This window comes from Tiliqua scincoides, chromosome 1 (genome assembly GCF_035046505.1).
Source record: "Tiliqua scincoides isolate rTilSci1 chromosome 1, rTilSci1.hap2, whole genome shotgun sequence".
NCBI lineage: Eukaryota > Metazoa > Chordata > Lepidosauria > Squamata > Scincidae > Tiliqua > Tiliqua scincoides.
Window position 1 is genome coordinate 167,362,075 of NC_089821.1, and position 26,779 is coordinate 167,388,853.

At 44.0% G+C, this 26,779-nt stretch overlaps 1 protein-coding gene across 1 annotated transcript in view; it reads left to right on the forward strand.

Moving 5' to 3' along the window:
* Positions 1-1,794: 1,794 nt before the first annotated feature.
* MYOM2 (myomesin 2) overlaps positions 1,795-26,779 on the forward strand; it is an 85,469-nt gene continuing 60,484 nt past the window's right edge. Inside the window, exons 1-5 of the mRNA XM_066622692.1 lie at positions 1,795-1,901; positions 6,767-6,880; positions 11,911-12,052; positions 12,217-12,374; positions 15,024-15,116. Coding sequence (XP_066478789.1) covers positions 1,795-1,901; positions 6,767-6,880; positions 11,911-12,052; positions 12,217-12,374; positions 15,024-15,116 — 614 coding nt within the window. The remainder of the gene's footprint in view (positions 1,902-6,766; positions 6,881-11,910; positions 12,053-12,216; positions 12,375-15,023; positions 15,117-26,779) is intronic.

The window sequence follows — 26,779 nt, forward strand, 5'->3', positions numbered from 1 at the left end:
ACTTTCTGCTTAATGATGTCACTGTCAGTCCTCAGCAGGCAACATGACTGCTAACTTCAGCCTACTGTATAAAATGAGTTTGACATCCCTGTGTTAGAACATCTGTTCCACCATGTGACAATGAATGTATGAATTTCAGCATTTATTCGCCACCTTTCTAATAATTATTCAAGATATTCAGGGTATAAATATATTGGGTTTGGAACTTCATTTTATAGCTCAGTTTGTTGAGAAAGGGTCAGCTTGGACAATGCTTCTGTCACCCAAGCAACCCCACATAATGGAAGTGTTGTGTATATATACCATGTGTATGTCCTGGCTGCTTCCCTCAATTTTTTTTTGGAGGGGGAGTTCATCTTAACCACCCCTCTACATGTGCTGCTAGGGCTATTTTTAAAATAGTTAGTAGTGCATTTCCTCAACTCGTTTCCTCAACGAGTGGGAAACCCTGGCCTCTGAGTGGCCCGCTTGGAGGCAGGCTGTGCAGCATGGCCTTTCCCAGTTTGAAGAGACACTTGGCCAACAGTCTGAGGCTAAGAGGCAAAGAAGGAAGGCCCATAGCCAGGGAGACAGACCAGGGACAGACTGCACTTGCTCCCGGTGTGGAAGGGATTGTCACTCCCGAATTGGCCTTTTCAGCCACACTAGACGCTGTTCCAGAACCACCATTCAGAGCGCGATACCATAGTCTTTCAAGACTGAAGGTTGCCAACAATAGTAGCACATGTAGGGGAGTGGTTCACCTGAACCCTCCTCCACTGAATTGAAATAATTTCCCTAGAATTGAGAGGGAATGTTCAGGAAATGTGTGCATCATGAATACCCATGTGCTTAATTGTGTGGGGCTTGAGTGGGGAGAATATCATTTGAATGGGCTGAATGCTCACATTTCTACTCTATGTTTATAGCTCTTTTCTTCCTTGCTTGTTTCTGGGTGTCTATTGCCATGAAATCTGAGCCCATGGTGGCTTTGATCAGGGGTTTCTACCTTGATGGAAGGCAAACCACTGACACTGGCAAGAAAACTAAAGCAGTCGTACTAAGATTGGGAAAGCTCACTGGGTCACATTGAGCCAGTCACTCTCTCTTAACCTATCTTACCTCACAGAGTTGTTGTGAAGATAACTAACCCTGCCATATTGACAAACTCACAGGTAGGTCACCATATCTGACAATGAAGTATTTATTTGTTGTGTGTATGGGTAATATGTGAAATGGCTGTGAGATTTCACATGAATGTTTGTTATTTGTTAGCTCGTCTACCTAGGTCCCATTGAATGTAAAGAAACGGGTTAGTCATAACTTATTTGATTTCTATTGATTTCAATGGGTTTCGGTCCAAACATGTGGTTTGTGGCCATTGACTCCAGCTGCACCATGTATAAGTGAATGGACTGTCACTCGTATTAATCACCACAGACAGAACAGTTATATCAACAGGTGACAAGTTGAATGCAAAATGTCTGAATAAAAACAATATGCATAAGTCATAATTAAGTGATGAAGACCATGAGCTAATTTTCAAGTAGGCAACATCCATTAACTTAATTAGCCCAAAGTTGTCAATTCTATACACAAATGTCTCTTCATATGATCCTAAATCTTTAATCCAATGTGTGTAGTGGTATTTGCCATCATGTTATACTGATGTAACAATTTGGACTTCCTCCTCACTTATTTTGGAACCGGAGCACATTTCAGCATCAGAAGCAAAGCAGTGAGTTGTGAACCGTGGCCCACTATAATTGTCGCTGTTTTAACTCAAAGGGGCAGTGAGCAGTAGCAGATCTCAAGATGTCGTCCAAGAGAGTGCCATTCTACCAAAAGAGACACAAGCACTTTGACCAGTCCTATCGAAACATCGAGACAAGATACCTGCTCCAAGAATATTCAGCAAGGAGGTAAGTGCTATACTGTTCACTCCTATATGAAAATGGGAGTGTTCTTTGTTAATACAGATCTGTATGAAGTTTGACCCATGAAGACAAAGGAAACTCTGTTTAGTGGTCATCTTTCAGACTCTGCCACGAAAGGAGGGGCTTCCCAAACCTGCTGGCGCACCAGGCTGCTGCGGTGCCAAAATGGCTACTGCAGCATCCAATGTGCTGTGGGCAGCCTGCAGTGGCTCCTCGGGGGAAGGGGACATTGATCCACTTCCCTGAGTAAGGGAAGTAGCTCTGCAATGGGGCTACTCAATTCTGTGGCGGCTCTTGAGCAGTCACAGAAGCAAGGAGTCCCATGTCAGGCCATGAGGATCCGGTAAGCGGGCACATCGGGTTCTGGATAGGGCCCTCAGTTTACTGTTTTTGCTGCCTACCTGGAGCTGCAAAACCAGAGCACTTGCAGGTGCATGTCAAACTAAAAACATGTCTAGTGGGCTGCAAATTTGGCTTGGTGAGGCTCAAAAGGATTGAGTTATGATGAGCATCTGCACCAACACCAAAGCTCATATATTGATTTTTAAGGATTCTAGCACTTTTGTGATGGTAGGGGGGGCATAGCTCAGTGACAGAGTATCTACTTTGCATGTAGAAGGCACCAGGTTCAATCCCTAGCATCTCCGGATAGGGCTACAACAAAATCTCTAAAACCATGCAGAGTTGCAGTTAATCAGTGTAGACACTTTCACTGAAACCAAAATAAAAACAATACAAATAAAACAAAATAAAAATCAAAACCTGAATGTCATGCCAGGTTTTATATGCACTGCACATGTCAAAAAAAGACCATGCCCCATCTGAGAAAGCCACTGAATTGTCCAGAAGTCCTGCAGTTGCTGTAGCTGTGTTTTTTGTTTTTTGTTTTTTTTCATTTTAAGAGTCCCTTTTGGAAAGTGGGTCAGAGTTGGATAGCCAGATCCAAGCACAGGAGGATGTTGCCGCAGAGGAAACTGTTTCTTGGGTTGTAGCAGCTAAAATGAATGGATAGATTCAGACTTTCAGAATTGTAGTTGTATAATTTAGGTAGTAACCTTTCTCAAGGTGTTAAGGGAAAGCTGGAACACGTATCGTGGCAGCAGCTCTGCTGATATCCTGTGCCCCTGACCCAACCTCAACACACCCCCTGGACTCATTTTGGATTTACGCCAGCCGAATAGGTGGCATGTATCCAAGTAGGTCCTTTGGGGACCATGGTATGGTAGAGAAGATAAGTAAAAAGCTGCCCAGGATAGGATTCTACAGAGTGTTGGCAGGCACATGTATCAAAGAAATTGTGGACATGGTAGACTTGGATTTCCAAAAGACGTTTAGCAGTCATGGAATTGGAATATAGGTCTTTTTCTAGATTGATAACTGATTAAAGAATGGGAAGCAAAAAGTATTAATAATAATAATAATAATAATAAATAATAATAAATAATAAATAACAATAATACAGGTATTTATATACCGCCTTTCTTGGTCCTCAGATTTCTCCTCAGACTTTATTCAAGGCGGTTTACGTAGGCAGGCTAGTTAAATCCCCGTAGGGATTTTTACAATTAAAATAAGGTTCTATCTTTCAAGAACCACAACAATTCAGATGTTTCTTTCTGATCTGTTATCACATTCTGGCCTCCATCCTCCCACGCTCAGAGCAGATGGAATAACTCGGCTCAGCTTGTCAGTCAGAGTAGTAGGAATAAATCAGCAATAAAGTAGTAGGAAAAAGTAGGAATAAATCAGCAATTTTCACAGTGTGGAGAAGTAAGTTCCCTAATTCCCTGTCTTGGGATGTGTGCTTTTTAACTTGTTCGTCAATGATCAGGAGTTAGGGGTAAACAGTGAGGTGGCCAAATTTGTAGATGACACCATTCAGGGTGTTAAATTTAGCATTCAGGGTGCTAAAAACCAAAGCAGATTGTGAAGAACTCCAAAATGATCTTTTAAAACTGGGTGAATTGAAAACCTTCAGTGTTTCAACCAGATGTTCATTGTCATTAAGTGTAAGATGATGCACACGCAGACAAAAAAATCCCAGCTTCACATATGCACTGATGGAATCTGAGCGATGGAAATGGAAAGGGATGTTGGGGGCATGGTAGATAGCTCAGGGAAGTATTGATCCAGGGTGTAGCAGCTAGGAAGAAAACCAATTCTGCACTAGAGATCATTAGGAAAGGAATTGAGAATATGACAGCTAACATTATATTGTCCCTATATAAATCTATGGTTCACCCATATTTGGAATCCTGTGTCCAGTTCACCTCAAGATGATACTGTATAGCTGGGGAAAGGTGGAAAAAAGAGCAATTGGAATGATCAGAGTGCTGGAGCATCTTCTTTACAAAACCCTTTGGGGCTGTTTAGATGGGGAAAAAAGCAATTAAGGGGGGGGGGCAAGATTGAGACCTGTAAAATTAAGGATGGTGAGGAGAGAATGGATAGCTTTTCTCCTCCTTTCTTATAACACTAGAATCAGGGGTTTTTCAGTGAAAATGTTTGTTGTTTAGAACAGACAAAAGGAGGTATTTCTTCCTACAGTGCACATTTAGCCTCTGGAATTCATTGTCACTAGATGATTACTGGCTTAGATTATTTTAAAGGGAATTGGATGGCTACGCACTGCCTCCAAATCCAACAGCAGCATGCCTCTGAACACCTGTTGCTAGGGAGTGAGATATCTTTCTGTCCTGCTTGTGGGCTTTCCAGATACTCTGGGATAAAGTATGCTAGGCTAGATGGGCCTTTGGCAGGACTTTTCCTGCATTCTTCTTAAACATGTCTGTGTATCTATTAGGACTGAGAAAAATGAACAATATACTCTCCCAAATGCAAATGTAAATTTCCTGAATGAGTATTTGAGGCTTCCATCTGAACATTGAAACACCATTTTTTTTTTTAAAAAAAATGGTGAATCTTGGATCCCAATTGGGGGAACATGAAGTTTGACTTTTGTATCCTGCCAGAAGCTTTTAAAACGTATGTCGCAGTGGTGTCAGCACCAATTGATGTTTTTTTTCCTAGCTACGAACGTATAAGTAATTCCAAACATTTGTGAATTTCCTTATTGCAATGGTCACATCTGCAACTGTGGTAGGTGCATAATTCTTACTGAGAAGGCAAACCAATATTTCAACTGCATGCTTCAAGCTGCAGTTTGGAATTCTCATGACTGAATATACCTCCATATGAAAAAACATAAACTCCTGAATTTAGAAAACTAGATCTTAAGGGAAGAAATGTCTAACCAAGCTTTCTATTAACCACAGTGTTTTTGTGTGAGGGTGGCATTTCATCATGTGAGCTGCCACCCGAGGTCTAAAATGATATAGTCTAGAGCAGGGGTGTCCAAACTTTTTGGCAGGAGGGCCACATCATCTCTCTGACACTGTGTCTGGGGGCCGAATCAATTTACATTTCAAATTTGAATAAATTTACATAAATGAATATATTAGAGATGGAACTTATATGAATAAATGAAGGTCTTGCAGTAGCTCAAGGCCTATAAAAGGCCTTGCACAAAGCAAGGCCAGCCTTTCCTTCGCTGCCACTGCTGCATTCCAGACGTGAAACAGCAAGTAGTGGAGGGAGCCCTTGTTCCATAGCTCAGGTGAGAAGTCGAACAGTCGTCCTCTTGCTGACAGCAGTTGCGTTGAGTCAGCACGAACTCCAAAAACTCTCTGGAGGGCCAGAGACTCATTGGAGACTGGGGGCTCCCTGAGGGCCTGATTGAGAGCCCCCGAGGGCCGCAAGTGGCCCCCGGGCCAGAGTTTGGACACCCCTGGTCTAGAGTGACATGCGTTTATCGCTTCGGAGTGAACTGGGCCAAACCATTGGTGGAATACTCAGATTTATTTCAGCTCCATTGCTCCAAAATGTTTTTCAGTTTTGCATTTGCTTCTCTCTCTGCCTCAGCCCCTGACATTTATGCTATGGATAATTTCACTGCCCTTCAGTGAACAGCTATGAGCAGTCCTATCCAAAACATTATGTTACAATTCTTGTTGTTGGGGTTTATTGGGGGACTGCCTTGCTCTCTTAGTGTGAACAGCACATATGGGTGCAATTTCAGACACCAGAGAAGACTGCCTCCTCCATGAATTAAGTTAAGTTAATAAAGTGAGTTAAGAAGGGCTAAAGGAAAAGCTTTCTCACTGAGTTGTCCTTTGTGACCTTCTGGGCATGCTACAGAACACACTGACACAGAGAAGGGTTTATTTGCTTTTTCAGTTCAAGTTCAGGTTTCCATTGAATACACACAGCTCTTTTGTTATAGTCCAATCCTATGCATGTGTATTGAGAAGTAAATTCCATTGTGTTCAATGGGGGCTTACACCCGGGTAAATGTGCATAGGATTGCACCTTATGCTATGTAGGATCGCTGCAGATCTAAGACCAAAAACCTGTGACCATTATAGCTACATACATGTCAACTCAGAAGTAAGTCCTACTGACTTTAACCCATTTCTGCCCAGCTCACAGGTGTACACAGTTGATCCCTGTTGCATATATGCAACATTAGGCAGAAATGGCTTAATGATATTTACTTCCAAGTAGAAGTGCAGGATTGCAGGCCACCTCCTTCCCCCATCCACTTCAATCCTGAGCAAAATGAAATTTCTAATGGTTGGCAACCTTCAGTCTCGAAAGACTATGGTATAAGCCTACAGCACCCGGTATTCCCAGGCGGTCTCCCATCCAAGTACTAACCAGGCCTGACCCTCTAAACTTGCATTCATTTCACCTATGCAAGTGAGGCAGGGCCTAGGATCCCCTTTACCTAAGAAAAAGTGGGAATCCTAACACCGCATTACTGTGAGCTATCTTTGGTTTTCTATTTGAAGGGCTGCTTCTAGACAAGCTGCTACATATCAGACTTCTGGCCTGGGAAAAACAACATGTAGACTTTGCGCCAAGAGGCTCTACACCTCGTCTGATGAGGCGACGCATGAGGCAAGGTAAAGCTTTCTTCAGCCGTGTCGTCTGTGTTTATAATGCATTAAGAGATTATGTGGTAATGGTGAAGAAAAAAAAAAAAACTTTGGCAAGGAAATACTGAGGGGCCCTATCGTCACAAAGAGGCTGAGTAGCAGGAAAAGTCCAGCATCCATTAGCTGAGGTAATGAATTCCTGAAAGGAGATAACAGTGGACAGAGAGACCTAGAAAAAGAATTGTAGATGGGGCAGAGGTCTAAGAAAATAGGAGACAGGGGCATGAGGAGAAACCAGTCCAAGCAGAGGAAGACACAGGGAAGGAGAGTTGGAGAAGCAGTGTGAAGAGAAGGTGGCTGGAGACAGGGATTGAGAGGAATTCCAATGGAGAGAATGACCAGAAAAGAGAGGCGTTCTCAAGAGAGCCAGGAGATGCAGAAGTGAGGAACACTGAATGTCATATATTAATTTGAATAACCAGCCAAATATTTGACGGAAAGCTTCTAGTTTCCTTTTAATTTTCTTCTGGGGTGCTTTATTGTCTTGGTGTGACAACGAGTTGTGTTGTCAGGTACATCGTTAGCAGCCTAATCTTATTCTCTCCCCCCCCCCCCCACTGGTGCAGCTGTGCCAAAATCGGGCATGCTGAATCCAGCAGAGGAAGGCTGCTCATGAGACTTGAGAGGGGAAAGGGGATCCTTCCATAAGCCTCCTGTTCTGCAGTGGGTCTCCACGGACCTGTGCTAGCGATCTCACTAGCACAAGTCCAATGAGAAAGAGGGGGTGGGGAAGCTGCTGCCAGAGGGCCATCGCTACCAGATCCACGTACTTCCACAGTCTCCCTGCTCCCAGTTTCACCCCTCCCTATCCGCTTTCCACCATCCCTTGTCTCTCCTGCCTCTGTTGCCATCTTATCTTCCTTGGTGGGCGACTGGAGCTCCAGTGACTTGCTTAGGAAGGCTATGGCCTTCCTTTCATTGCCCTGGCAGTTCACTACTCTGTGCGCTGGCAGAAAAACAGCCATCACTGGCAGAACATGCCTTCTGTCAGCACTCAAAGCCCCATAGCCTAATGGCCTGTGCATGTACCTTGGGACATTTTTATAATAGCTGGCTACAGGACAAAAAAAAAAATCCTCAAATGAAAACTGAAATTACTGCACACCAAAGAAATCTGAAAACCTCTTGAAAACTCAGGAAAAATAGGCTTACTGGAAGAGCTGTCAAAGTGAGAAAACACTTATAGGGCACTGGGTTCTTCATTCGATCTGGAATGCCAAAGCACTGAATGTCTCATAAATCTCATAGCTGACGCATGCCAGTACTGAAAATAGACTTTTAAAAAATGGATTAAGAACAAATATATACCAAATGTGAGATTTTTTAAAAAATATACTATGCTCTTATTAAATGCTAAAGCTATATGTTTGGGCAACTTACTAAGAGTATAGCTATCTTCCTCACATCCTATTTATCACCAGAGGGGTTTAAGGTGACATCTCAGTTTCAGCCAAGAGATGTATTCCTGCAGTAAATATGCTGACAACTCTATTCCAGTTTTGTGAGTGACTGTACACCCAATGACGTACTGTACAGCAAATACACCAGTGCCATGGATGCTGTGTGTTATGAAAGGTAGAGTTATGGAGACATCATCATCTTGTTCCTCCAGGCAAGTTCATAATCTCAAGTTACCTGTTGGCAACACTGAAGTTGAGGTGAATGAAGGACACAAGCTGATTTTGGTTTAAATAATCTAATTGTGAAGCGGTTGTCTATTTTAAGAAAATAAATATGAATGTCAAAACCAGAACATGATATAATAAGAGCTAATTTCATATGATACTTCTGCTGAGTCGTTGCCATTAATTATTGTGCCGCTTGCCCATGATTAGCTCTCAGGCTACAGCAGTAACCTTGGAATGTTGGCTTACATGGTTAGTCTGGATCAGATGGGTACTTCCTATGCTAGCGTCAGCAGCCTCAGTGGAGAGAGGATTAATTCCAATAGAGAAGGGATGGACATGGTCCCTCCTAACAATGTAATATAACATTCTCAATGTTTGTGGCAACCACATCACAGAGATAAGATGGTATCAGTCTCTCACCTAGTACAGAGATTGTTTGAGACCTAACACTGAGGCCAGATTATGGCAGGCTCTAAGGCCAAATCATGGGGTGGACCCTTTGATGGTGCCCTGTGCCCCTACTTCCTGTAAGTGCACAAACACTTTGCCCAGTCACATGGGAAAGATCAAAGGAGAAAAGATGAACCCTCTTCCTTCATTACTAAAGCAGGGCTGGGATGGGAAAATGAACATTTGAAATGACAGTGTAGCTGAGAGAAGAATCAGCTGCAGCAGTCCACCATTACCTGGTAAGCCAGAACCAAATGCATAGGTTTGCCAAGCAGAGGTGGGAAGCAGCAATGGTAGCAGTGGACTCTCCAGGGCCTCAAGCATTGGCCAGTTGGATCCTTCAGTGAACATTGGCTCTTGGGCTAAACTGGCCAACTTCTGATGCCATCCCTGACCTAACCATATTGGAAAATATAGGTGTTTTGACATCTTGGGAGCTTTTGGTTAGCAAAGAACATCCAGTTAAAAAATGATTGCTTATAGTTGTTAGAGCAGGTTAAGTAGAGTAGGTTAAGTAAGTGATGCACCATGATACAAAACATGGTGCATAGCTTACTAAAAACTAGAAAGGATGAATTTCCAGTCTCGAAGATCCATGAAGATAAGATCTGTATCCCATGCAATTGTTTGGTTAGTTAATGTCAAACCATCATGGCTGATTGGTTAGTCCCCGTCCTCCCCATGCGTTCAAAAATAGGTTGGATATATTGGATTGTTTACCTGGATATCTGAACTTAGTCTTGGTGTTTCAGAAATCTGAAATGATATTTTCAGTACCAGAAAAACGAACCCCTGATACTTAAAGGGATTTTTGATAGTTTCTACAGGTTTGTCACTATTCTTCTTAGGCCATAATTCTAGAAGGCACTTGGGCCGATGCAAGTCCTTTGTGCTGGCCTGGCCTGTAAAGCACTTTTGCGCCACTCTTTAGGGAGATAGGCTGGCACATGGATGTGCGCCATCCTCCCTGTGCCAACACAGACCCCAGAGGAAAGGTGCGTTGCGTCCGCCGAGATTGGCCGATGCAGGGGCCTCAGGGTGTGTGGGGAGGGCAGGGAGGAGGCGGGTGGGAGGTGTTTCTAGGGCAGGCAAGGGCAGGTGGGTGGGCAGGCAGGACTGTGGGCAGGTGGGTGGGGAGCAGGAGGCGGGGCCAGGATCTGGTAGTTATGCCAGACCCTGACCCCATTCCTGGGTGGCCCAGGGCAGTCCTGGACTGCTCAGATTTGCACCCCCTCATCAGGGGGTGCAAATCTGAGTAGACCCATTGGGATCATTGCAGCGCGGCACGGGGTAAGGGGAAACGTTTTCCCTTGCCTTCAGCTGTGCTACTTTTGGTCCCAAACTTGTGCAGGATGCAGTGTAGGCCCACTGGCCAGCCTGTTTCCAGCACAAGTTAGGATTGCGCTTTTAGTGACGGGCAGGGACTTAGAAGTTGTGTACTCCTATGGTAATGTTTTCCTTCCCTGAGAGCAGGAATAATTTACATGGAATGTAACATGTGTGCTATATCCAGTGTGGGGAGGATGAATCGGGAGGCTTTGGAGGCAAAAGGGAATTAAAATCCTCTTACACCTCTAAAAGCCTTTCACTCTGTAATGGGTATCCTTGGACCTGTAGTAGCAATTTCACAAGTGCAAGTTTGAAGAAAGAAAGGGGAAGGGGAGGCTGCAGGAGGAAGTCAGAAAGAGGAAGTCAGGCAGGAAACTCACTTTTTGCCAGCAATTCTCAGCATCTTTTCAGTGCACTTTAGCCTTGACTTTCAGTGCACTTTAGCCTTGGTGAATTCATAAATGAATCAGAGACTGGTGTGAGATCAAGTTTATTTTCTTGGATGTCTGAAAACAGATCCTTAGTGGCCACACTTTATTGTTATTATTATTAACAAAAGTATTTATATACCACTTTTCGATGGAAAATTCACAAAGCTGTTTACTGAGAAAATCAAACAAACAACTAATGGCTCCCTGTTCCAAAATGGCTCACAATATAAAAAAGATGCAAAAGAACACCAACAGACAGCCATTAGAAAAGACAGTGCTGGGGTGAGGAGGGCCAGTTACTCTCCCCCCTGCTAAATAAAAGAACACCCACTTAAAAGTGCCTCTTACCCAGTTAGCAGGGGTAAAAGCCCTTCAAGCATTTTGTGTGTGTGTGTTGGGGGGAGAAGAGTTGAATCAGTGGCAGATCCTCCCTGGCTCACATGTGCTCAGTATGCTGTGTGGAAACACCCCATATGTGTACAAGCTGAACATATATTGTTTTGGCTGTGTGATTGGAAACGCTACTTTTTTCAGGGTTCTCAGTTATACTTACAGATGTATTTTATAGTTTGCATGCATGAAGATTCTGCTTGCAAGCTCCTTTGAGCGGTACTAAATGGGTGTACATGGGAGGGGAGAGTGGGATCTTGGCAGAAGGCTTTGCCTTTACATTCAGGTTGGTCAGGTTGGAGTCTGTTGCTGCAAATCTTGCTCCCTTTTTAGACATTCTATGCATTTGATATTGTGTCTAAAAGGGGCTACTCAATAGATGTTCAGTAGAACATCCATTGGTTGGAGGGAGGGCCTACTGCCTTTATAATTCACATCCATTCCATCATCCTAGATTCCTTCTGTGAAGAGGTTCTGCTTAACAGTTAAAAAGCTAAGCTCTGTTGGCAGCTCCAGTCAGTACTAGCTAAGGTCTAATTCTGTGTAACAGTCATAGCCAATGATGAAAAAGAAAGAATCAAAGCACCCATGCTTCTGTTCCTCAGGATGCTTGTTGCATTCTAAAGAGGAGGAGTGGAATAGTTTGACATTTCCTTAATGCTGCTAATGAGACTTCATCGACTTCATCTGCCTGCTCCAGTGTCTCAATAACAATATGAAAGCTTTGATGCTGGGTTCATCCTGTCCACTTTTTCCTCTGGTCATGCAGGAGTCTTGAGCAAAAGTCTCTTCATGCAAGCGAAAAGAAGAGGATCCGGTTTGTCACCGATTTGGCTGCTTTGCAAGAGGAGATTCACTCAGCCAGGCACCTTGCAAGAGAACAACTGGATAAAATTGCCATACAGAGGATGGTACTGTAACAGTGTCTGAGTTTCATTCTTAAGCAGGACAATACATTTTTGATTGAACGCTGACAAAAAAAACAACTCCTCTAGGGTTGTTTCTTTGTCTGGTTGTTTACGTGATTACCTAGTTTTCTTGTGTTTCTTACTTAAATTTTTTTCTTGTGTTACAGGTGGAAGAAAGGATGGCTCTGGAAAGGTATGCAGTCGAAGAGACAATAAGCCGAGCCCCTGAAATTTTGGTACGACTCCGATCTCATACTGTTTGGGAGAAGATGGCTGTGAGGCTGTACGTTACGGTCCAAGGATTCCCCACTCCTGTTGTACAATGGTAAGTCTTTGTCCAAGAATCTCAAAATGGTGTTAAGCTTTTGTCATTTGGGAGCCAGCCCAGCTAGGATGTCTCACATATATAATGGCTATGTTAAAAACCCTTTATAATCTCTAAAGGCATGCTGTGTCTGTTGACATTGCTGCGAAAGGCACAGAAGGCTTAGACTTTATACCGTAGACACATACTGGATATTTCAGAACTCAGAAAGTGTTGCACGCTGATCTAATTGCTATGTAAAGAATAACTGGAGACCCACGATGCGGTCTTTTCAGCAGCATCCATTCTCAAGTCATCATGCAAATCAGCAACAAAACTCCCATTGACTTTAATAGAGCAGGATACAAGCCCAAGACTCCAGTTCTTCGTTGAAAACATGAGGATGAATTGAATTAAATCATTCCAGGTTACATGAGAAAATTTGATTCACCTGGGTCTGCCGGTGTGTTTGCCAGTGGCCAGGCAAGAAGGTAATGGAGAAATTTCACCATTGAAGTTCTTCTGTTATCTATTAATGAGTTATCTAGTGTTCCCTCAGCATAACAATCCTAACCAGTGCAGCCTGGAGGTAACAAATGTTACCTTGAGGAGGCCTCTAAGGCACGTGCCTCATTGGCTGCATTGGTGCTGGGAAGTTGGATAGGATTGGGCTGTAAGTCCTCTTAATGAGCAAAAACAGTGACAAAAAGTCAAATTGGGATACACACACTCACACACAAAAGTTGGTCATGCTTTTCCTTACACCCTTCCAAATGATTCAGGGAGGATTAAAATGTCCCATTATGTAGAGATCAATCAAAAGCTTGCTTCATGGTTTCTCTAACTGCATCAGAAGAGAGTCACTTGCTGTTTTTCACCATATGGCTGAACTCACTTTTACTGATTTAACCATTGAGCTGGAAGCCAGAAGATTATCTCCTCTGATGGTTAGAAGCACTGCACAGTAAGCTTTTAAATGTCTCCTAGTCATCTGAACTGATTTCTCAAGCAGCAGGAGGCAGTGGGAGTAATTGACTTCCTGTGTGATGATTAGAAGGACTTAATGCCTATGAAGACCTCCTGTATCTTTAATAATACAGGAGAGGGTGTCATAGCAGGTGCAACTTGTCATATTACGAAGACTTTTTATTGTGAACCACTTTGAAGATTTTAATAGAATGACAGCGCAATCCTAACCCCTGGGTTAGGCAGGCACAAGTCACTTGTGCTGACCTGGGGGTGTTGCAAACGTATCGTAAGGCACGTTTGCGCTGACTTTAGAGTCAGCGAGACCAGTGCAAGGAGTTGTGCTCGCCTCCCTGCACCAGATCCAGACCCAGCAGGGTAGATTTGTGTTAGCCAAGCTTAACCAACTCAGGAGTTGGGGGGCACGGGGAAGGCTGGGAGAAGGTATTTTGGGGCGGGTCGCAGGTGTTCTTGAGGACATGCGGACAGAGTGGGAGGCGGGGCCAGGATCTGTCGGTTATACTGGATCCTGACCCCATTCCTGGGCAGTGAGGAGCAGCCTCTAGTTGCTCCATTCTACTTAGATTTGTGCCACTTCCTGAGGTGGCTCAGATTCAAGTAGACCCATTGTGGCCAATGCAGTACGCCATGGGGTACAGGGAAAGTTTCCCCCTTGCCTCAGGTTGTGCCAATTCTGGTCCCAAACTTGCGCTGGATAAAATATATAAATATTTTAAAACCAATCAAATCAATAAAGCTGGGCTTTTCAAACTGGGGCGTTGCGACGCCCCAGTCTGTGTGCCCTGGCCTCTGTCCCCTTAAGGGGTGGGGGCAGCCTAGAAGCAGGGAGGAGGCAGCAATGCGATCCCCAGGATTGCGCTGCTCAGGGGGCTGCAGGGGCTTGGGAGCACTTACCCAAGCCTCCTGCAGCCTCCCCAGGGTGCGGGGAGCCTGGTGCAAACCTTTGTTAGGGCTCCCCGCGGCAGTGAAAGTGAAAGTGGAGTGATTGCGCTCCACTTCTGCTTTAGCAGAGGTAGGGCGCGATTGCTCCGCTTTTACATTCGCTGCCGCAGGGAGCTCTAACAAAGCCACTGCAATAAAGGATTGAGAAAAGCTGCACCTGCTGAAATATTCCCCCTTCTCCACAACTATTACAGGTTCAGGGCTTTCATTCTCTTTTCTGTGGGGCCATCCTAGATTAAACTGAGCTGTGAGAGATAGTTGTGAACAAAGAAGCTTGTAATAGACAGTCATTGGGCGAAATCCACAGAACCATGAGTTGATGGAACGTACTCCTAGCAATTGTCCCACAAATGCTTGCATAAGAGCATGTAAACTCGTGCAAGAGTTTACATGACACGATCACAAGTAGGTTCTGTTACAATGCCTCTAATTCTGCAAATGCAAGAATTTGTGCAAGCTCTTGTGCAAGCAGGAGAGCATCTTTAGATTTCATTTCATTTTCCTTGTCCAACAGTATAATTGTAAAACTGTCTCCCCATGATTGGAAAGGGCTCCTTTGGATTCAACCCATCATTTCTGCACTTTCCTTGTGGTACTGGTTCTATTTATCCACAGAAAGTCATTAAAAACGGAGCAAACAGCTTGTGTTCATACCCTTTTGTGTCCAAGTGGCAGTAATTCATTCTAATTTACTGCTGCAATGTGTTTACCAGTGCAATATGTTTTATTTTTGTGCTTCAGGTATAAAAATGAAGAATTGATTACTCCTGCGAGTGAGCCAGGAAAGTACCATATTGAAAGCAAATATGGAGTTCATGTGTTGGAAATAAACAGGTAAAGTATATCGAGAAGCAGCAGATCATTATGCAAATAAATAAGGGCACAATCCTATCCTGCGCTGGAACAAGCAAGCCAAGCGGCGTGCTTTGTGTCCAGCGCAGGATAGGGGCCCAAAGTGGCTCAGCCAGAGGTAAGGGGAAACTTCAAATGTGTAGTTTGGATTGCACTGTAAATGACCTATTTAAAAATAATGTACTGTGCAGCAACAAAATGTTATGCTGACCATAGGATCTTTTTATTAAGCCTTAAAAAAATTACCTCTTGCAGTCTTTTCCCTCGACCACAGGGTGGCTTACTTATAGGTCAGTTGTTTTAGGTGAAAACGTTTTCTTGGGGGCAGGAAGATATCATTTGTGGATCTTGCGTTGCTTTTCCCTGAGACAGATGAAATGAATACAGTACTTAATTTTACCCAGTGCAGGAAAACCTGCCATAATCAGACAACGTGAATGATAGTTTGGCCAGTAAGATTATTAAAATCAATCAGGCTGCCTTCTTCAGCAGCAGCTGCTGGCAGGAATTTAAGCAGCCATATGCTAACTGAAGAAACAGAAGCATCAAAGAATCCTAATGAAAGCGAAAAATGACTCTTGCTTCAGCAGGACGTGTAAAGAAAAGCAGCTAATTTTTTCATTCTCTCATCTTCACACTCGCTAGGGAAAAGAGGAAAGGAAGTGATTTGCTCTCTTGAGAATTAGAGTCACCAAACCCTCACCACAACCCTGCCTAACAGCTGCTTGGATCAGATTCAGGGCTGGAATTGGGGAATGACCTACAGCCTTGACAACCTGCCCAGCGTCCAGCAGCTATTAAAGCCTCCATCGTAGCAGCTGGCACATGGCAGCAATGCGATGTGTTCAGCTAAGTGAGTTAAAGTCCAATCCTATCTAACGTTCCAGCACTGATGCAACTGCATCAGGGAGGGGGGCAGACACTGAGGCCTCCTCAAGGTTAGGGAACGTTTGTTCCATTATGTCAGGGCTGTATTGTGGCTGCATCGGTGCTGGAAAGTTAGATAAGATTGGGCCCTTAGCCTGTTTCTGCCTTTTCCTACTTAGCCACAAATGGGCTTCCTCAGAGACCCCTTTGGTGATAAGGATTCTCTAAAAGGCCTCTCGGCAAACGGAGGATGAAGGAGAGATTTGGTCAGAGTGACTGTGTTGTTGTCTTTGACTGGTTTCCTTCAGAGAGAGAGAGAGAGAGAGAGAGAGAGAGAGAGAGAGAGAGAGAGTCAGTCTGCTTTTCTTTTCCCTTTTCTCGTAGTAAAGGTAAAAGGAGAATGGGCTGGGCACTCTTCTCTCAGCACCCTGATGGTGTTAAGGGAGGAGTACCGAGAATCATCCCTTTTACCTTTCTGGAGTAAGGAGGAAAAATGGACATATGTGCATGCTGAGGGGCTTTACTCTAGAGCCTTCCCCCCCCAGAACCTGTTATGAAGACTGACCACTCTAGTGTTTGTGTGTATTATTTTAGAAAAGCCATTAGTCTCTCGTCTTTTATGATTTTTTTTTTAGTTCAGAAAGCTGCTTTGTGGCTTCTTCTATATCTTTTGGATAGTATCATTTCTTAGACGTCTGTCTTGAAATGACAACAGGATAAATATCCCCAGAGGTGATGGCAATGCCAGTCCATTAAACAGTCTGTGTTTTCTTTTGTGCTTTTTTTACTTTCATGATACCTTGGTGACTGAAGGTGTTCCTTAGTGAATCTGAAAGTGTTTGGCACCTTTGGTGGGTCTGCTTGGGTGTGGAGCTGAAGGCATTTGGTGGTGACAATGTGGAATTTGCTGAGTAACACCTGTGAGTGCTATTTGTTTAGTTGCATTGCAAAAAGTGGATAAATTAGTGGATACCAATGAAGAACTGAAAGCACAAGCCTAGTGCCAGAACCACCTTTCAGAGCGCGATACCATAGTCTTTCGAGACTGAAGGTTGCCAATACAAGTCATGTCTAATCAGAAGTAACTCCCATTGCATTCAATTGGGCTTACTCATAAGAAAATACTCATAGGATTGCAGCCTGAGTAGATGAGGTTTAAAATCAGGACAAGCCCCTCATGTGACAGGATGGAGGGTATAGGAACACCTCAAATTTTTAATAATCCTTGGAATTGGAGGAAAGAGAGAGAGGGATTTTGACTGGCAGCCAAAAATGTATCTATGCTTACACAATATAATCTGAATTTATTTGCATGTGCTCTTTCTATTGCCCATTTTTTTCGTAGCGCCATTACACATGTTATAACACAATTTACCCCATGCCTTTATTCACACAGATGTGTATGTGCATTCATACTGATGAGTCCTGAGGTCTAGCACTGTCCTCAAGTAATTCAGAACTGACTTATTTTAAAAAACTATTGTGCAGAAGCAGATAATGTAAAGTAAACTTGTTTCTAAATCAGATGCATGTGATTTAATCATGGAATGAAATTGTCTAAAAATATATTGTCTGAACATTTCTAAACAGGTTAGTCCTGGAATTTTTCCTTTTGGTGACAGAGAATATCAAACTTCTACAAAAAAGTGGATTCTTTGGATTTTAAAATTATACTTAATATTTTTTTGGAGAACTGAATACTTTCCTTGTTAGTAAGGGTGCAGAAAATATTTTGGTTAGTCCTTTGCAGTTAGAAATATTGGAAAGATTCAAATATCTTTAGTGTTAATTTTTTGGGACCTAGAACAGCCAGGATTCTCTGCCTATTTCAGTATTCTTCTCAGCTGTTCATACCAATATGCTGAGCTTCAAGTCATCTGATACATGATCACTTAAAGCAGCTTAGGAATTTCTTGGCTGTCATCTTAGCATTTCTCTGAAGCTTATGCAGAGAACTTTTCCTTCTGATGCAAGTGTGACATTTATTCCTATGAATATACAGGGTGCTCCTTGGCTCCAGTGGAAACATTCTCAAGGAGCCAAAGATGTGGCCTCACTTCATCGTTTCAAATTTGCAACTGGATACCCTTTCATCTGTCCACTGGCCCATCTGAAAGGCCTCCTGCATCTGCACAAAAATCTAAAAAAAATTATTTGCCTTAAAAAAAAATCAGATGTTACAACTGTTTTCATACAGTCTTGATTTTTATTTACCGTTTCTTCAATATAAGCAACAAACAAAACGGCTCCCCATTGTAATTCCTGCTTCCTTTGTAGTTTTCCTATGTTTGTACTTACTTTGAAACCTACACTGGATTTTGCTACATTTCCCCTGCATCAAATATGAGATTTCACCTATGCTCAACTTTATCCAAGTATCATTCCAACACAGTTTCCTATGCTCTGCTATAACCCCAGTTGCTTTTTTGTCTGTCCTGCACATTACTCTGTGGTTGCTACTGAATAAGCCACCATTAAAATATAAGGTTCAGTTACTGTTCATAATACACATACAATCTGTAAATCAACATGGCTACCTACAATCTGTGTATATTATCCATTGCAAATTCCCACAACTTTGAGCCAAACTAAAACCAGCCTATTGGTCATACATGGAGGTGTTTTAAAATGGTGTTATTTACTTTACCCAGAAGTAAGTCCATTGCGTTCAATAAGACTTAGGTTGTAATCCTATCTTACTCACCCTAAACACCTCTAACCATACATTGTGACCTGTTAGGCATTGGATAAGCAGACCTGACCCAAACTGAACAGGACAAATTCCACTACCCCATTTTAACCTTTTTTGGCCTTGCACATCCACTGATGTGTGCCCACCTTGGCTCCCCATTTTCAGATCCACCTCCACCTCTTCCTTCCTTTGCCACATCTGCAAGTCTGATTGAGTGGGGAAGTTCCTTCTGGGTGTGGAATAGGATTCCTATCCCAGGATCCTCTGCCTGGGTCATTTTTCAGAAGTGGAGGAGGTGATGATGTTGATGATGACAGCCATTGTCTTCCTGATTATTCTCTTGGGAAGAAGGCTATACTTCCACCTCTAGCTCTGTCACCATGATCTCTGGCAGTGGTGCTGCAGGAGGAAGGAATTCGCCATTGCAGTCTCCTCAGACTCCTTGGAGAGTGAGCAAGGAGAGGATGCAGCAGCTGAATAGAAGGCAGATTGGGGAAGGTGGTGGGTGTGCATGGAGTGCAGGGTAACCTCTTCTAGTTCACTGCCTCCTGCTAGCTGTGGGCTTTGCTTCAGATCTGCCAAAAACAACTTTGCTGTACTCTCAGGCATACCAAAAAGTGTCTGGCCTTCATTTGCAGACCCATTCTGGCTGTGCTTCCCTTGCCCAGTCCAGGTTATGGAATTTTTTTATTTCAAGAGTTGGAAACACTAATGAATGAGTTATACCTCAAGATACCCTTGACTCATCCGGCTTCAGGGCTCAAATCCACATGAGCTAATTCATCCAAATGCTCACTTACCATGCTCTTAAAGACCTCTAGTAATGGAGAGGAGCCATAGCTCAGCAACAGAGCACGTGTTTTGCATGCAATATGTCTGAGTGTCAATTCCCAGCATCCCCAGGTAGAGCTGAGAAAAACCTCTGCGTCAAAGCCTAGAAAGTTGTTGCCAATAGGCAGGGCCAGCTTTAGAAGCTGTGGGGCCCAATGCCAAACAATTTGCCAGGTGGGAAGCTACTCACCAGGTTGAGTGGCAGTGGCGAGGCACCCAGCAGCAGCGTCACCACCAGCTGCTTCTGAGCGGGCCAATTTCAAGCCAGTTGGACCCAATGCTCCACTCACCACACTCTCCTTGTGATGCCTCGACATGGAAGATTCCATGCCAAAGTGTCAGCTACGGAGTGAGATGCCACCTGCAGCGATGGCTGTTCTGCTCGCCTCCTCAGTGTGAGGCCCCTCCAGGTGCAGGGCCCAATTTGGCCAAATTGCCCTAAGGATGGCCCTGAGTAAAGGCAGGCAGGGCTGAGATAGGTGGACCAGTGGTCTGACTCTGGATCAGGTAGCTTCATATGTCACAAGATTTTTCCTCACCCCTAGGAAATCTGATCCAGTACTCCACTGTACTTGGAGTTAGGAAGTGCTCCCTAAACAGTTTTGGCTTGGGCCCATTATTTCTTAAAGTGAAACAAAGTTTCTTGTTCTCTTTCATTATTTCATACTGGTTGTCAAGTCCCCTCTCAGTCTTCTCAAACTAAATAGAATCAGGTCTTCAGTCCTTATTTGAGGAAGGACTGAAGACCTGATTCTATTTATGTCTTATATATGTCTTATTTAAGACATTCTCTAAACCTCTAACAGTGCTTGGTGCTTCTCTCTGGATTTTTTTCCAACTTTTCTGTGGGCCAAATTGCAGGAGATCTGTGATTTGATCTTTCTCCATCTTTTTCTGATCTTTAAAGCAGACATGAGAGGCTGGGGCTGCTGAAGTAATCAGGGGAAAAGTGCTGGAAGGAGGTGCAACCCTTTGTGTCATTTACCTCATCAAAATGCCAACCTCACCGCCCCCCCCTCCGCCAACCTGCAGTTAACTTCTATGGAGACAAAAAGGAATAGGAATAGTACAAGGGGCAGTTATCAAGAATTGGGAACAACTGGAGCATGTGCAGTGGCCCTGTATTGCTGACTTGTATTCATCTTAAACCACAATTATTCTTGTGGCCCAAACAAATGTACTCACTGTACTGTAAACTTTCATGGGCTACAGCTGTGTGAAGTGTTATTTTCAGTTGGCAGGTGCATATAAATGTATGCCCCTGCTAACTGGTTTTTGATGTACCTTTTAAAGTGATGGCTCGCTATCGCTTAGCCCGACCATCCCTTTTCACTTCAACCCAGAACCTTTTCTGGGTACTCTTTATTGGTGTCTCCTGTGTGTCTCTTTTTAAACTGTGAGCCTTTGGGGGCTAGAAAATGGTTTTTTTCATTTATTTTCCTATGTAAAATGCTTCATTAATGCTTTTGCTGAAAAGTGGCGTAAAGGTGGGGCCTCTTTATCCATGGATTCGGCATCTGCAGATTTGCTTAACCGCAGACACTCCTGAACTGAATCTGGGAGGTTTTCCAAACCTTCCAGTTTAACTGGAAGTCATTGAAAAAACACTCTGGGTGTCATTCTGAGCTTTGGAGAGGCTGTGCACAGTGGCATGTAGTTTCTCTGAATCTCAGAGCAGCTCTGGACGTGACCAGAACAAGGTTTGGGTTGCTTTTGAAGTTTAAGTGGGCTCCGAAAACCATGGATTTTGTTATCTGTGGTTTTCAGTATCTGTGGGGGATATTGAGGCACCAACTGTATACATATTTTTGTTGTTTGAATAAGGGTATATAGAGGAAAAAAAATTAGCAGTGAGGTCAATTGTCTGTGACAATTCTATGTAAAACCTAAATGTATGTAAGATAAACACAGTGAGAATTCACAGCATCAGTATAGGATTGGAAGGTTAAAACATCTTCTTGTGTGCAAACTTCAGGCTTGTGAAAGGCACATAGCACCATGATTAAACCATGTTTCTGCGTGATATCTGAACCAGGCCAGCATCAGGAACTTTCTAAAGTCTAGGCATAGTGCACGATCATATCTGTGTGATCTATCACATGAACTGGAGACCCAAGCCTCTGTGACATCAAACTAATATTTCTTTAAGCAAGCATATAGACAGGTAACTTTCTCATATTTATTTGACTGGAAGGCAAGGTTTATCTTGAAATATTTACCTACGTGGACAAATAAAAGAATGAAATATTCTCTGACAGCTTTGATGATGAATTATTTAGTTATTGCAGCAGGTGCTGTTACTCATGATGTTATTTTGATGCTGATTTTTGTGTCTTGGTTGGCAACCTTCAGTCTTGAAAGACTATGGTATAAGCCTACAGCACCCAGTATTCCTATTCCTGGTCTCCCATCCAAGTACTAAGCAGGCCTGACCCTGCTTAGCTTCCAAGATCAGACAAGATCAGGCATCTGCAGGGTAACAGTTGCTTAGATATTTAGTATTATTGTTTTTTTGTTTGCTTGTTTTCATTAGTTGTTCTGAGAGCTTGTTTTGGGACTAAATTGGGCTTTGGTTGCTGTGAGAGCTGCACTATTTGGTCAATTCATTAATTTAAAATATTTTGATCAATGGGGAAGTACCTCCATCTCCAATTAATCAGCCATCAGACTTTTTAAAAACGTAAATTATTTTTAACACAAGAAAGGCAGATGGAAAGTACTATCTTAAAAAGGTATTTCCTTTTCTATGGGAGAATGTAAATGATGATGCCCTCTGCATATTCTAAAACCGAAAACCAGGAAGGTATCTATTCAGAAATTTTTGCTCATATGCATGCATGTATAAATTGGGTCATGTTTCCTGGTATGCACTGAGCAACATGAACACATGTACATAGACAGGTCAAGCATCAAATTGTGAACTGACTAAGGGCCCAATACTAAAAAATGCACGCCTGCTTACCGCCGGCATGCACTGTTGCAAATGTGCCTTACGGCACATTTGCGGGCCCTCGCGCCGTTGGAGCGCTGGTGCTAGCCCAGTGCTGGCCAGAACTGGGCTAGTGTCGGTGGAGCACCAGAGGTCTGCTGCTCAGCTGCTGTGCAGACTGCTGGGCAGCGGAGAGGTAAGTTGGGGCATGGGGGGAGGTGGGGAGGAGGTGTTCCGGAGTGGGGGGAGGTGAAGGGAGGGTGGGGAGAAGGTGGGGAGGAGGCATGCCAGTAGAGGGAGTGGGGTGGGAGGGAGACAGTCCCGGTGGAGCTCTGCTCCACTGGATCCTGAGCCTCCATGTTGGGTTGTCTACCTGACATGGAGGCTCTAAATTCTACGCTGACCCTTGGGTTGTCATAGAATCTAATAGCCCCATTGTGGGGCTACTCACTTTACCTGGGATAAGGGGATGAAAGTCCCCTTTTCCCAAGGAGGTGACAGCAGCTGCCAGGGGCACACTGGATGCAGCCATTTTTGGCGCCATAGCATCTCCACACACTGGGAAGCTCAGGTTTGGGCTGCCCGGCACATATCTCCATGGCCAGGTCCATCTGAGGCAGAAATTGGTATACCACCTGACAGTAGCGTAGCTAGAGGGGGTGCAAAACACTAAGTTTTGCAGGGTGTCTCCCCTTGGTGTGCAAGTGACCCCTCCCCTTCAGAGCCAATCTGGGCTACTGTAGACAAAAATGGAGGTGTATCCCCTGTTTTACTCTAGTGGCCTAGAATGGCTATCAAGGGGTGAGGGAGGGGCCACTTGCACTTCAAGGTGAGGCACTCTGCAAAACTTAGTCTTTTGCACCCCCTCTAGCTATGCTACTGCCACTGAAGCTAGGCAAGAACACACCTGGTCACAACTGTCACCTGGACATTCAGGAGCAAAGCTTGGCCCACAAAACTGCAAACCTGATGATCCTTCAAGGGGAGCACAACCTTGTTTGGAACAGGCTGATACACTATCATTGAATCAGTGAGGGCGCAATCCTAACCCCTTAGGTCAGTGCTTTCCAGCACTAACGTAAGGGCAATGCAGCTCTGAGGTAAGGGAGCAAACATTCCCTTACTCTGAGGAGGCCTCCATGAGTGACACCCAACTGCAGGATGCAGCACACTTCCCATTGGCACCGCTTTGCCAGTGCTGGAAAGCACTGGCTTAAGGGGTTAGGATTGCGCTCACAATCTCCTGATCAGGAGACTGTCTGTCTTGCCTAGATTTTTTTCAGTTTGTTGAACACTGCTTCAGAATTTCCACAGTTCCTTGGAACTACCTCTGTAGATACTACTAAGACTTTTATCTGGTGGTTGTCAGAAATAGAATACAGGACCAGGTAGACGTTCTTATGAAGAAAATAGACTCTGTACTATAGTTTTCCTTATTGCAGTGCTTTATGCTACATTAGTAATGCTGATTTATATGTCAGCATTTGTTTCTGTGTTCTGTAAAGTGAGTGTAATACCAACTTAAATAAGAATAGGATGCATTATTGTGTAAGAGCTGCCTTGATTTAGTCTGCTGTCAAAACCTTCTAAGATCAGATGACTCCTGTGCTTAACCCAGCTTTTTAACTTTATAGAAATCTGGGAACAGTTTTGAGCACTGTTTGTACTTTGAAAGAATTCCCTGTGAAGCATCCCTTGCATCTGCAGCACATTTTTTTCCCCCAATGACGGTGACATGCATTTCTTTGATAACACTCAATTTGGTTTTTGTCGTGCATGGGTGATGATCTGCCTCTAGGAGGAGCTATAATCCTTACATATCACAAAAGCGATGCCTCCGGTTTACTGTCATTCATAGAGGAGTTATTGAAATCAAGTGGTGTGTATTTCACCTTTCAGTGATGCGTAGTGTGCATTACACCACCATAAGGGCTCTGACTGCAGGTCTGTCCTCCCCCCTTTTTTCCCGTTCTTCCTATACCTCTTCTTTCTGCAAAGCAGGGAACATGCCTGTCTGTTTCTCAGAAAGCAAGTGTGCTCCTTGTCACAAAACCTACAACCTTCGTTATACTTGGTATCCAAATTCTCTGTGTCTGTTCTTGGCTGTCAGATTGGATGTTCATAATGCACAGGCAATGGAGAAAGCAATATTTATAGCCAGTTCACCTGACTTTCTCAAACAACCAAATTGATCTTTGGAAGGGGAATCCAACGCAGGTGTGCTGAATGTTTTATTAAAGGTCTGAAACTTTAAAGCAGTGGCCTCTGACACTTAGACTGGGAAGTTTGCACACCAGATAGACAGCCTACATTAGGACCAGCATGGATTTTGTACACATGTATGGAAACACCTGGTCTTGAACGTATCATAGAAATACCCAGAGTTTTAAGAAGTTCCTTATAGAACTTTCAGGAGATGAAGTTTCAGTTGAGTCTAAAAAGGACAGTTTGTTCATGCCCAAGCCATTTCTTTTTGCCCTGAGTTGCAGCAGATTATTGTCTTTTCCTTGATACTGGTATGTGAACAGCATCGGGCTCCATACTCTTGGCTACAGAATTTTGAACCTGAACTTGTGTGCAACTTTTTATTTATTTCTTACATCAACACACCACCTCCCTTTCTTAATGGAACTCATGGCATGGAATGTAGGATCCCCAGGAAGTCTCCCACCCATGTACCAAAAAAATCCAACCCTCTTGAATAGCCTCAGCAAGGTTGCTACCATATCCTCCCCCCACTGCTATGCAAAACCTCCAGAGGGGACTTGTGTGTGTGGGGGGGCCTTGTGGACCCGATCTGCAGGTACCTGAAACCATGGATATGAGATTTGCAGATACGTGGGCCCATCTGTAGGGCTTTTTTAGATTGCAGCCTTTCGGGACAGGGAAACACTGAGTTGTTTGATTTTCTCTGCAAACTCATTGCGAGCTTGTTTTGTTGAAAAGCATAAAGTATATTAATAATAATACTTTATAGAATATAGTAAGAATATAGTAAGGGGTGTTTATGGCCATCTAGTCCACCTTCCTGCTAGAAACAGGAAAAACCTCTCTAGACCATCTCCAAAGGTGTCTGCTTGAAGACCTCCAGCAAGGGGGAACCCACCACTTCCCATAGTAATTGGGTCCATTGTCAAACTGCTCTTACTGTTAACTATGCACATTTCAGAATGGCAAATGTTTGTGTTGGTAGGAACTCATCACTCCTGTGCTGCCCCTGGAATGATGTTGCTCTTTTAAATTAGATTTTGTTTTTGTTAAAAAAAACAACATGATGAATGAACATTTAACCAAATAGCTATACATGCAGCACATAATTTATTTTTTTTAAAAGAGGGACGGATCACCTGAAGCATAATGGGAATGGGGAAGAGGCAGCCAAGCTTGCTAATTGAGAGCCCAATCCTGAGCTCAGCACTCCGGCTTTCCGCCAGAGCACACTGTCGCAAACGTACCATAAGGGACGTCTGTGAGGATTACCACCAGTCCAGCACCCATGGTAGCACAGCACCAGCCGTTGCTGGGCTAGCGCCAGGCAGGCGCCCATCCTCTGCTGTTTGGTGGTCTCATGGACCGCTGAGCCACAGCACGGTAAGCGGGGGTGGGGAGGAGGCGTTCCAGGGAGGGGAGAGGCATGGGGAGGGCGGAGAGAGGGCGGACGGTTGGCATGACCGGGAGGAGAGGGGCAGAGAGAGGGAGGGCGGAAGCTGTGACAGGAGGAGGGAGCAGGGAGGCAGGAGGTGGGCCGATCCTGTCTGTTTGTGCAGGGCTCGGCACCCTACACAAACGTCTTCACTTTACTGCCGACCTTTTGGTTACTGTAAGTTCACTGTGAAATTGATAGTCATTTGGGTTTCTGAAGCCTCTTAGGGGTACTTTTTTCAGAACAATAATATTGTATGCAAGTTTGCTTCTAGGCCCCTTTTGGTCGGCAGTAAAGTGAGTAGCCCCTTGCGGGGCTGCTTTCCTTACCCGGGAGAAGGGGACGAAAGTCCTTTCTACCGAAGCACCGCCCATGGCAGGCTGAGGCACGCAGGATGTGGTGGCAGCTGATCTCGGCGCTGCTGCAGCCGTGCGCCTCGGGCACCTCAGGATTGGGCTGTCAATCATTCAAATTGCAATTATATAGGCCTGATTTTTTTCATGACAAAGGTGGGAGGATGCCAGGCTCACCGTATTGGAGGAAAAAAATTACTGTTTTACTATTATGTTCTAATATGCTTGTGTACAACTTATATTTGTATAGGTCGGTATTGCTTATTATTCTCTTACCCCTGCACCATCCCAAATGAAGATGCCAGACTGCGGTTTGGATTTAAATGGGCC